Source organism: Athene noctua, chromosome 5 (assembly GCF_965140245.1).
Source record: "Athene noctua chromosome 5, bAthNoc1.hap1.1, whole genome shotgun sequence".
NCBI lineage: Eukaryota > Metazoa > Chordata > Aves > Strigiformes > Strigidae > Athene > Athene noctua.
The window spans coordinates 7,678,363-7,690,319 of NC_134041.1; the positions used below are offsets into that span (position 1 = coordinate 7,678,363).

Sequence of the window (11,957 nt, forward strand, 5' to 3'; positions counted from 1 at the left end):
AATAAACAGCCTGAATGTGAAGATTTTGTGACAGACAGATATAGGAAATATGTCTCTCACTTCAGTGAATTCCTAATTTAGTATCAGTGTGTCAACAAATATACTGAGATATACTGACACAAAAATAAGGTTAAGTGCAAACAAATAATGCAAGAATTATAATGCAATATAAGTGTAAATAGAAACACTAATTACTGGGACTATATTCATAGTGGTTAAAAAAAAATTCTTATGTAGATTGTTTTGTAACATAAAGCTATAGTATTTCTTCAAAGTCTAAAATTTTATTTTCAGTACTGGTCAGGAAAACAGCTAGAATACTATGATCTTATTGAGACCAGTAGGTAATTAACCTTTAATTCAGGTAAGATTTATAATCTCTGCAATAGCTATGAGGCTTTTACTTTTTCTGGTCATAAATAACAGTATTTGGAAGTGTTGGGGTTTTTTCTGTTTGGCTTTGAAATATTGTTCATGCTTTAGATTGCCATGCTGAAGGCTGAAATAACAAGCCAGGAATCGAAGATTTCAGCATATGAAGATGAACTGACCAAAGCTCAAGAGGAGCTGAGTCGCCTGCAGCAAGAAACTGCAGAGCTAGAGCATTGCATAGAGTCTGGGAAGGCACAGCTGGGACCTCTCCAGCAACATCTGCAGGATTCACAACAGGAAATCAATTCAGTAAGGCAGTGCGAAAGACCCCCCAGCAAAATATTTTTAGCTGACAACCTTTAGTGTGTTTTTTCTTCAGGGGAAGGTGTTGTTTTTTCTTCACTGCTCTTAATTTTAGTTGCTTGCCACATGTGTTCCGTGCTAGTGGTTGTCAGGATTCTTAGAGGCTGACTGAAGTTACTCAAGATACTTCATGATTTTTCTTCAAGTTTTCTTAATAAAAAGGGATTAATTCATTATACTTCATAAATAATTTCTCTTAATGTAATGAATGAAAAATGGATAATGCATGTTTAAATTCTCTATGTCCAGTAGTTACTTAAGCTTTCTTCCTCAGCCATGGCCTGGGGCATGCTCTCACTATTCTTTAATTGATGTGAAGTTGGTATAAAATTACTAATAACATTTACTTAGTGCATTTTGAAGGGGGAAAGTAAAGTGAATGTAAGAATAAATTGAATTGAGACTGGATACTGAGAAGCAGAGAGATGGCAGCACAGGTTTTTAAGCTCTGTGCTTTGAAGTGTCTGCTGTTAAAGGAACACTTTTAGCTCCTATCTGTAATCAGTGATTTATTATGACTTCAGTGATTCATTAGCTTACAGACTCTTTCCTCATCGTTTTTCTTCTTCTCTGACTTGCCAGCTGTCTTATGCATCAGCCAGAGTCATATTGTTATCAAGTTAAAAACAAAACAAAAAGCCTTCCTATTAACTTTGAATCGTGGAAGTGGCTGACTTTGGGGTTGGTCATTTCACACAATTTATGTCTAACTTCTTAAAAGTTTTTTTTTTTCTCAAGACTTCACTGCTAGTGTTCATGCCAGAACACTTTCTTCTGTTGAAGAACTTTTATATTCATAACTTTAAAACTTGACTTTGAGGTTTAAAAACTGAGAAGTAAACAAATGGATTTTCCATTGTTTCATCACGGGTAAAGAGAAGGTTGTGCTATTTTAATGTTAATATACTAGCACAAGGTACTTGCAATAAACAGATTCAAGGCTGATTAATATAAGTGGTTATGCTTGACTGTACTACAAACATTTTTATTGTTTTATATCAGTACCCCTGATTTTAATGCTCTTGGCTTACAAATAACGAACAATAGGTGCTTTGGTGCTTCAGGCAAGATTATCTAATGGTTGGTCTGAGGTCAGTGTATTTGAAACACACCTGGTGTTGTCTTTGCTGCCACCTGACTTGTGACATGCAGGGCAATGAAAACTAAATATCTGAACTATGTTCATCCTTCTGCATAATCTGCCAAATCCAATAATTCCTTCGTAAATGGCAGATGGGTTGTAAATGTTTCCTGTGAGGCACTGCATTAAGCATGTTGCTGAAATAATAACACGCAAATGTAACTGCTTAGGAAGATACACTGTGTATTTTGTAAACCTCAAAGTCATGTGGGAGAGGATAATGAATTTGTAATTTTCTCTCTTGGAAGATGAAAATTCTGATAAAGCAGTCTTTTTAATTTAGAGTTTAATGTAATTGCAAATACATAATTTTTTTTAAAAAAAAAATCAAACCACCAAAAAACCCCACCCCAGAACAAAACAAAACTAAACAAACAAAAAACCCCTGAAAGCTCTGCAACTCTTCCTATGAGTTTGTGTAGGAACAAAGCAACAAGGCTTGATGTTGCCAGTGATACACTCTGCTTCCTTGGTAAGAGAAGGTTCTCAGGTCTGTCCTTCAACAACATTGCTTCTCTTCTAAATCAGATTTGTGCTTATCTCTCACATTTCACCCTTTTGATGGAAAGAACGTGGGTTTTTATATTTGCTTTTAAAAAAAAGAATTTTAGACAGATAACTGTACATCTTATATTTGAAGGGATGGTCATATACTAGCTTCTGTGTGCTGCCATACTGACACATCTATATTTATTTCTGTTTACAGGTGCAGACAAAACTCCTTGAGCTGAAAGAATTGGAAAATAACCAGTTCAGTTGGCACTCTCAGCCACATAATACACTTGTTAATGGAACTGCAGATCATTCTAGTCTTAGCAACAGCAGCAGCGAAACTGCTAACCTTAATGAGAATGCTGAAAGGGAAAGTATAGCAGAAGATGAACAAATAAACAGTGTGTCTCCAGTGAGTAGTGTTTTGCCTGCTTGATCATGATGCAATGCAGCTGTGAAGTTGGAATAAGTTAAGAATGTATCAAGATTGATTATGTTTTTAAACACTTGCGCAAGTGAAATTTCAGAGTGTTATTCTGAGGGACTATGTTTCCACAATCTGAAAGTTGATAAGCAGAAAAGGAGGCAATTTTAGCTTGGCTGGAAAGTGGCAATAAATATATTTTTCTGTATTTGTTTCCAAAGCAAAATATCATAAATTGAATAGTAGAATTAACATTAAAGGAGAGCAGCTGTCTCCAGTTGGTGCAATAAGAATGGAATAAGGAATAGAACAGAAAATGTAAAGCTGTCTTGCTCTAAATGTACCTCCTTATGTCCCAGTAGATTCTTGATTTTATTTTTACATTTTTTTAACTTTCACAAGGTTTATGGAAGACTTCAGTATGTTCTATAATAAGTATGAACCTCTTGAAGTATCTTTTAGTATATTCTTTTAGCTATTTAATACTTAAAATTATGTTGTCTAGTCTTCTGTTACTTATGGTGAATTGCTTTTATCCTTATGTAGATAAGGAATAGTCCTGAAACAACTGCCTCTGTTGTGGAAGAAGAGAAAGAGACCCCAGCTGCAACTACTACCAAAACAGTGAGTTTGCTCAGATTTGGGAGAGGAAAAAGTAAATTAAAAAATCCTGATTAAACTGTTTCAGGGTTGCGTCATATCACTTGCATCACAATTATAAAACAACAGAGAAATAAAATTGTAACTTCTTACTTCTTTTATTTAGAGTGTGATGGCATGAAAATATTTCATCTCCTATAGCAGGCAGGTTGTTGAGAAATATTTTGGATCTCCATTGATGAATTATGTAGAATTCTATCTGTCTTTTTCTCAGCTTTAGAAACTCTACTAAATGGTAATGCAAGACAATGTTTTCCATCCTTCTTAAAAATTTAATACCTTTCTCTACTTCTTTTGTATTGCCCAGGAAGATCCATTTGATGCTGAATCTCATCCATTGCCTGATCTAGTTTCTGAAGCCAGCTTAGAGTTCTTCCAGTCTGACCCTTTTGTTGGTAGTAAGTAAACCTTTCTATTTAAGTGCAGATTTGCAGAAACAAGTCTTGTATGAACACATCTCAGACTAATCTACACCTTGGAACTGGTCTTTATAGAATAAATGTGAAGATGTTTGAGTGACAGGAGTGTGGATCCAATAGCATTACGAAAATAGAAATTACAGAAATGAGAGTTCCAGAGTGTTTCTCCTTCCTTCATCCTGACTTTTTCTAATTAGCTGTGAAAATTGCACCTTTCCCTCACCACTCTTCCCCAGTACTGATCTTACCCCCTCCCCCCAACCCCAGTGGCATTTTGGCCTTAAAGGTGTGGGCATACTTGTGATACATGTGGTGTCAGTAATCTAATTTGCAGCACAGATCCACAAACAGATCAGCTGAGGGTTCAGTGAGCTGTGGTATGGGAAGGGTGTGGGTGGTTGAGAATGAATGGCTATGGCCTACTTATGGTGAGTTTGGCACCCGGAAAAAGGTAATGTGGAACCGCACCATCTGTTTGTCTTGTGGAAGTGCTATGCTTTATTTTAAGAACTTCCCACTTACGAATGCTGTTGCTCTGCTTTTTTTTCTTTTATGTTGGAAGAAGTGATCAGTCTATATGGAGCTACTTGGAGAAGGGGAGTTAATTTGGATTGACTGCTGAAGCAGATGCTTTCAGCCACATTAATATGATTTTACATGCTTTCAGAATCAACATGGTCTGATCAATTTAGTTCATCATTTTGAGAGGAAGCTAAGCTAAATTTGTGTCAGTTCACTTGGCTTCTGAAAGAATGTCAGTGCAGATTTAATACTTCTAATGAATAAATTAAACTAATTTAAACAGCTTGAATGTTTCTGTGTAGATATTGCTTGATTTTTGTTTATATTGAAGTGGTCCTACTTATAGCACATGACAAGGCCTTTCTTTCAGAGGAGAAAGGTAGTTCTGCCAAAAGGCAGCCAACCTTTTGGGCTTTGTGTGCTCAGTATGTTTGGGGTAGATACCTACAGCTAAGGGACAGCACATCTGTGTGTCTAAGATGTAGATGAGGTACTCCATCCTCCATGCATCCAGTACAGAAATGAACACTTAGGAGCTACCATTGATGGCGGCTGTGAGAATTAATCAAAACTGTGACTAAGCTTCTAGTGGTTAGCCTGGATTACTGTGGTGGTAAATACTTCGTAATGTGGGTGTTTACGAACAACAGCCAACAGAAATGCATCTTTGAGATGGTTGCTTTTGTGTGTGTTTCATGATGGTAATGAGATACTTAATGAATATTTGCTTCGTCTAATGCTAACTCTTGTAGTTCCACTGAAAATAGTGAAAATATTCCTCTGCAAGTTGTTTAAATTCTAGCTGTAGAAATGAATTTGTATCCAAAAGACTTCAACTGAGTATGTGCTTCATGACAAGTAACTTTTTTTTTTAAAAAAAAACCCAGGTGATCCCTTCAAAGACGACCCTTTTGGGAAAATTGGTAAGTAACTTTGTAACTTCTGATGTGCTTGCTTTTCTAAATGATTCCTGCTAGGAGAGTATGTGAGGGAAATTGTCACCACTTTGAGCACAAAAAATGTGGAAATGACCCAGAAGTCACCATAGGATAGATAGAGATGTGGCAGTAGCAGCTGGCCACTTGTGTTAAAACCTTTCAGAGAAGCACACTGCCAGTGAACTTCTCTCTTGCTGTTAGAAGTATCCTTAGTTGCAATTTAAATAAGTGAAGGTGGTGAACAGAAGGCCCCAAATTTTTGCTGCCTGTTTTGTATGCAAAGCAATAAGACTGTATCCTTTTAAAGGCTCTTAACTTACCAACTTTCTTTAGAACTAAATATTGAAAAAGGTGGGAAGTCTCTATTTAGCCTGGCTGTATAGGCAGTCATTGCATTATTTGCTCAGTCCTGAATGGAGTTACTGATGACAAAAAAGCAAAATGGCCAGCAGGAAGGCTATAGCAAAACAGTGTTGAGCACCAAATGACAAATAATAAAGCATCAATTCTGTTTGGGGAGTGGAGGAGAGGAGAGATCATTAGGTTTTGTAAAATGCTTAATTTTTAGGGAGCTTGGTTAAAGAACCTATATGCTTAAATGATTCTGGAGCTGAACCACTGGCACCATCCAAAGTTTTCATGATGTGCAGAAAATGTTGGCTTGTCTAAATGTTTTGAATTACTGAATACAAATTATTCACAGATGAATTTCATACTTCAGAGATCCTTGGACTTAAATGTGTCATGTTCTTGCAGTATGAAAAAAGCAATAATAGTGTTTAGTTTTTAAGATATCGAGCTGAAGTAAAGCTAGCAGAAATGTTAATGAGATCTTTCCTTTTTAGATCCCTTTGGTGGTGATCCCTTCAAAGGCTCAGATCCTTTTGCAGCTGACTCTTTTTTCAAACAATCCTCCACTGATCCTTTTGTGACTGCTGGCACTGATCCATTTAGCACTGCAGACAACAGTAATAATAACACAGTAAGTTTAGTAGCATACCTTTTACTTCTATATAAGATTTGAACAAAATAACCTATTTTGTACATTTATATGTGCTTTGAAAAGCTGATGTTCAGTAATCATATAGATAAAAGGTTACATCTTACCCCATGGCTCTGTCCTGGTTTTTTGTGTCCTATTTTCTACAAATAGTCACAGATTAAATAGAATTGAAAATAAAAACATCTAAAAAATGTTCCAGTATGGAGCTTCATTGGTCCATAGATAAGAACATTTGAGAATAATGAACTAAGCTCCACTGGTAGCTGGTGGAACTTACTGAACATTGAAATAAACAGAAGATTAATCTCACCAAGTTATGTTGAGACACTTGATTTTTGCCTCCAAAGCTTATAGGATCAGTAAGTATGTTCTGTATCTTACCTGAAATCTGATGTGTAATGGGGTTCCCCTCTGAAAAGTCAAATTGTTCTATAGGTATATCTTGTTTGGGTTTTATTGTGGGTGTTTGGGTTTTTTTTCAAATGAATCGGTGAAGCCCTCTCATAATGTGGAGATTCTTTCTGAATGTACTTCTTTCAAGTGTACTTTGGTGTAACTTTTAGCTGTTCACATTATACTGAATGGTTATTGATAAATTCTGAGCCTGTAATAAGGTATATTTGGGCATGAAACCTTCTCTGAGGTAGGATAGAACTTGATGAAGATGAGGTAATATTTAGGGCTGATAGACAAACAGTTAAGAAGCTGAAATTCTTCATTTTGAAAGTTGGTCTTCATCCTTGTGCCATCTCCTTTCCTTCTCAGCACTGCTTCTGTTCATGCCTTGCTTCCAGTTCTGTGTGTGTATAAAATATGTGTATACATATATAAAAATTAAAGATACTTGTGGGTTAGGAAGCCAGTTAAGTGGCTGTAGAGTGTGCCTGGTGCAAGTGCACAGCAGCCAAAATAGAAATCACTGCACCTAGCAGAGGTGTTCTTGTCCTATGTGGTGTGCATATTATACAGATCTTTGTACACACCACAGCCTACACCTCCAACCTTAAAAACTAGATCCTCAATACTTAGCACACTATCTTTTTCCAAGTCTTGATATTCTAATATAACCAATTCTTGGTCATATTAGTCTGGTATTAAGAGAAGTATAGAAGAGAACAAAAAAAAAAAGGGGGAAGGGTCAGAGCTGTGATGTGGGATTAGCAGTGGATTCCTGAGATTTGTATTTCTGAACTGAAGTTAAATTATGCATTCATCTTAAATGCTTTACCACACCTTTGTGGTGTTGATATCTTGTAGTTGTATCTTTGTGAAGATGGGTCTAGCTGTAGAAATCTGAGACCAAAATGAGTGGTAGATAGTCTTAAATTTTGCAATAGTGGTTACCAAGTATGCTGCACATATTGTACCTTTTTTCCATCCCTCAGAATTATTCATCACTGTTTTGAGGAGGAGTTTCTGTTAACAGACTTGTTTACTGATGCTGATAAAATATTTTCAAAGTAGCTTTTATCTTAAAACTCTGAACTAAAATAAATTGTGATTGTATTCTTAGATTGAGGAATCTTTTAAGCTGAAAAACAAATTTCCCTCCAAAGGAATTTTTTATTTTAGACAGAGATATCGAAGAAGAATGACCCTTTTGCTCCTGGTGGAACAACTGTTACTACATCAAATGATCTAGGTAAAAGCAGATTATACACATTGGACTACTTGGGTTTTATTTTTTGTTTGGTTTTGCTTACTTTCATTTCTAGTCTCTTAACTGAATTTGTGATAGATGGGATTTCCTGTATTTTCTGAATTTTTCTATAAAGTATGACATAAGGCGCAAGTTTGCAGCAGAGTATTTTTATAAAATGAAATGGTCTCATTATCTGTAGTGCATATCACTGAAGACTGATTCTGCAAAAATGTTGCTCTGCTTTACCTAAAACTGGTAAAATATCCTGATCTCAGTGTTTGGACTGCCTGAATGGTTTGTACTGCTTTTTATTAGAGTTGTATTTAGATATTTCATGTTACTTTCTTAATAGCATACAAGCTTTGTACTGTGAGAGGAGATGTGGGATAGAATAACTACTTCATCAAGACATTTTTAAGTTTGCTCCTTCTGTTTTGCAATCACCCTCTCTCAACTGAGGGCTATAGATGTTTTAGGGAAGACTCTATAATCACCTATTTTCCCAAGTTGCAGTGACAAGTGATAATCCAAAATGTGAATCCACATGTTATGTCGTATTGTAAACCTGTTTGGTTGAATTATAGGAAAAGAAATGCCATTTTATAGAGATACAGAAGTGAGTGTTGGAAAAGGCTGCATGTTTTGCTTTACATTAGAAGAGCAGTTTTTACGTATTTTGAGGCACATAAGAATGAAAGGGTACAGTTGAATTAGACTGAGATGATAGAGGTTTAGATACATTATTCCTCAAGTGGGCCTACAGTCAGAAGTGAGCTCATGTTCATCCTCAAATATATGTATATGTCTGTGTATGTATATCTATGTGTGTATGCACACAAAAAATACCTCTGTGTGTATACATACACATATGTATCTTAGCAGAACATCCAGTAGTATGGTTATTTGATACTTCCAGTGGAATTCAACTTTTTTTAAATGTAGGAAACCAGAATGCCAGTATTTCTTTCAAATTACTCTCTGTTCAGGAGAATTATTATTCTTCATCAGTAGTTGACACTTAGAGCTCTTGTAAAAGCTGCTTAATGACTTAAAGTGCCCACCTCATAAAACATTTCACTTGATTTAGTCTATGCTGCAGAATTATGTAACAGTTGCTTTTTTGTTGTGGGATTTTTTTTCTTCAGTCTCATATTTAACTTTTAATCTCAGTCTGTTTACTTGATTTGTATTTAGCTACAGACCCCTTTGCCTCTCTGTTTGGAAATGAATCCTTTGGAAGTGGCTTTGCTGACTTTAGCACGTTGTCAAAGGTAATATGAAGCTACTGCTGTTCACAGAAAATGCATGAGACTCCGCAGTGACAAGAAAGAGCTTACTCTCTCTACCAACAGTTTCACTGCAGTTTTGCCACTACTAAAAATTTATAATGGTTGACCTTCTTGAAAAAGAGGTCTTTATAGTAAATTGTCCTGCAATTCCACTGTGAAGAACACAATGTAATCTTCGTGGCTTTACAAGTATTTTCTCTATATTTGAAGTGATATTGTAATATTTTTTAAAATTTGCTGAGTTTAACAGCAGAAGTATTACTTTTGCATGTTTAACTACACTCAACTTTATATTTCTTTAAACACTAAGCATTCCTGATTTTTATTTTCAATCTCCTTTCATCAATCATGTGGATGATGTGTAAAAAAAAAAAAAAAAAACCAACAAAAAAAACCCCAAACACAAACCACCAAAAAAAACAAACAAAAAACCCACACATCAAAAACAAAACAAAAAAACCAAAACAAAACAAACCCCAAAAGTATTTTCTTTTGTCTTAGCCCAAACTTTCAGTTCTAAATAAATACTGCATTATTGAAAAGTAGGGGAAGTATAGTAGAATTGTACTGAAAACGTGTATGTTGCTGTTTTCTTTGTTGAAGGCCAACAATGAGGATCCCTTTAGCTCTTCCACATCAGGTTCTGTCAACAATGTGATCATAACAAAAAATTTATTTGAGGAACCACCAGCTAAAAATGAGGATATTCCTCCTGCATTGCCCCCTAAAACAGGAACTCCCACAAGGCCCTGTCCACCACCACCTGGTAAGAGCTGATATTATGATGTTGTTAACAATTAGCTGCTTCAGTATTGGCAGTGGGACAGTTATTATGAGGGGATGGTGAAGTGTCTGAATTTAGAATGAATGAGCAAGATGTGAAACAAGTCTGTTCCTCATCTCTTGGTAGTTTCCTCAAGGTTAAATTTTGCATGGTGTTTGGGATGATTGTTTTTTGAAGAGAGAAAGGATTTAGAAAACAGGAAGATAGAATTATTACAAGTATCTCCAAGAACATACTGTGGCTGCAAATTAAAGGAGTACTAAAGTGATACATTGTGAATCTTGCTTAAAGTGAGATTTCAGTGTGTTTTGTCTATTGCAAAACCTCTAGTTTTAATGCAAAACTAAATAGGGTCAAATGACTCAGTTTTTCAGATTAACTTTTTCTAGGTGGCCTTGCCAGAGGTCTGTAGTAGTAAACCTAACCAAGGTAATAGTAATAAACCTGTTTCCTGTGTTGTTTTCTGTTTGGTGATAGCTGAGTCTTCTGGTCCATGACACAAACCACTCTGCTTTCCAGAGAAGGCCATGATTATCAACAATAACACCTTCTTGTGGTTGCAATAAGCCCATCTTACAACAGACTCCTCACTCTCAATTTTTTGGCATAGATTGGAAAATATATTACTAGTACTTCTTTTTAAGTTTCTGTCCTTTGTTTCATTTTCTTTAAAAACTCTACTGCATCATTTTTCCATTATTACACTATATGGATGAATCTTAAGGTGTTTTGTAAGACTGTAGCATGAAACTTAATCACGTATTCCATCTTTTTCCTCAAAAGAAGGGGAATGCAGTAAATGTAGGAGTATTAATACTAAAGTTTAAACTCAGCTGTTTAATTTCTGTTAATGTGAGATCTGGTATCATGCTTATTACTTGCAAGTAATCAGTTTCATTGTAAAGAACATTAAAATAGCTGACATGACAAGTAATGATGATTTGAGTGTTTGATAGTATTTCCTCTTATGGTGGTCTTTATTAAAACAAAAAAAGGATTTCTGACTTCACTGTATGGGAGAGGCTATGACGTGGTGTACAGATCCTCTTTTAGAATGCAAGCTTCTAGTGGTGGAACAGCAGCATCCTTATCAGTAGATGACTGGAGAAAAGTGACCTGTTTTGAACATATTAAAAATGATATTGTGGTTATTTCCCAATAAATTATTTTCCTAATGGAGATACTTAACTGTATTTGTTTTTAATTACTCCCTTGATCTGATTCAAAACAAGGGAATGCTTTTTCAAAGGAATGCCCCAAAATCTTTCTCTTAATTCTTCACTGTACTGGAAAGTGGGCAGTAGGGCTGTTTGCTTGCCTCTGAAATCCACTGCCTCTCTAAATACTGATAGGCACCCTTATTTCATGATTTTTTGGGCAGATTTGGAGACTGTATATTTCAGATTCTTATACTAATTAATCCTTCCCATGTAAAAAAAAAAATTTCCTAGATGTGGGACAAGCAGCTTCAAATGTCATTACTCAAGAAATAGATGTGAATTGTTTGCCAGTAGTAGAAGATCATCAGTGAGGAAGAGCTGTCATGGCAAAGTTATCTGCAAAGTGTCTAAAAAAAAAAAAAAAAGTCATATATTCCTAAGGGGGTATTTTCTGCCAAATTAGAATCTCTTTTGGTCTATGAAAGAATTTTTAGACTAACTTCCAACAGTGATATGCAAAATAATAGCACTCTGGTTTGATTCTGCAGTTAATCTAAAATGGCAACAGAAGCAAGTTTTAAAATATGACCGTTGTAAGTGTTGAACCACTTACAGAACCTGCTAGTGGAATTCAAGAAACTGCAATGAAACCTTTTCTGTAAGCAGTAACATATGGAGAGAATGGTGGGATGAAATTCAGCTCAACTGTTCTTGGAAGTATTTGGGTTAATGTCCTTAAAGGTGTTGA

General features: G+C 35.6%; 1 protein-coding gene across 6 annotated transcripts in view; it reads left to right on the forward strand.

The window, feature by feature from the left end:
- Window positions 1-11,957, forward strand: part of EPS15 (epidermal growth factor receptor pathway substrate 15) — a 50,775-nt gene that overhangs the window by 34,218 nt on the left and 4,600 nt on the right. For 5 of the 6 annotated variants that reach the window (XM_074906233.1, XM_074906235.1, XM_074906232.1 and 2 more), the window contains 9 exons: window positions 484-681; window positions 2,583-2,780; window positions 3,339-3,416; window positions 3,760-3,850; window positions 5,281-5,316; window positions 6,177-6,313; window positions 7,907-7,976; window positions 9,171-9,247; window positions 9,869-10,031. In XM_074906233.1, coding sequence (XP_074762334.1) covers window positions 484-681; window positions 2,583-2,780; window positions 3,339-3,416; window positions 3,760-3,850; window positions 5,281-5,316; window positions 6,177-6,313; window positions 7,907-7,976; window positions 9,171-9,247; window positions 9,869-10,031 — 1,048 coding nt within the window. Of the gene's footprint in view, window positions 1-483; window positions 682-2,582; window positions 2,781-3,338; window positions 3,417-3,759; window positions 3,851-5,280; window positions 5,317-6,176; window positions 6,314-7,906; window positions 7,977-9,170; window positions 9,248-9,868; window positions 10,032-10,526; window positions 11,017-11,957 lie in introns of those variants that run through there. The other variant, XM_074906234.1, reaches the window with a different exon arrangement.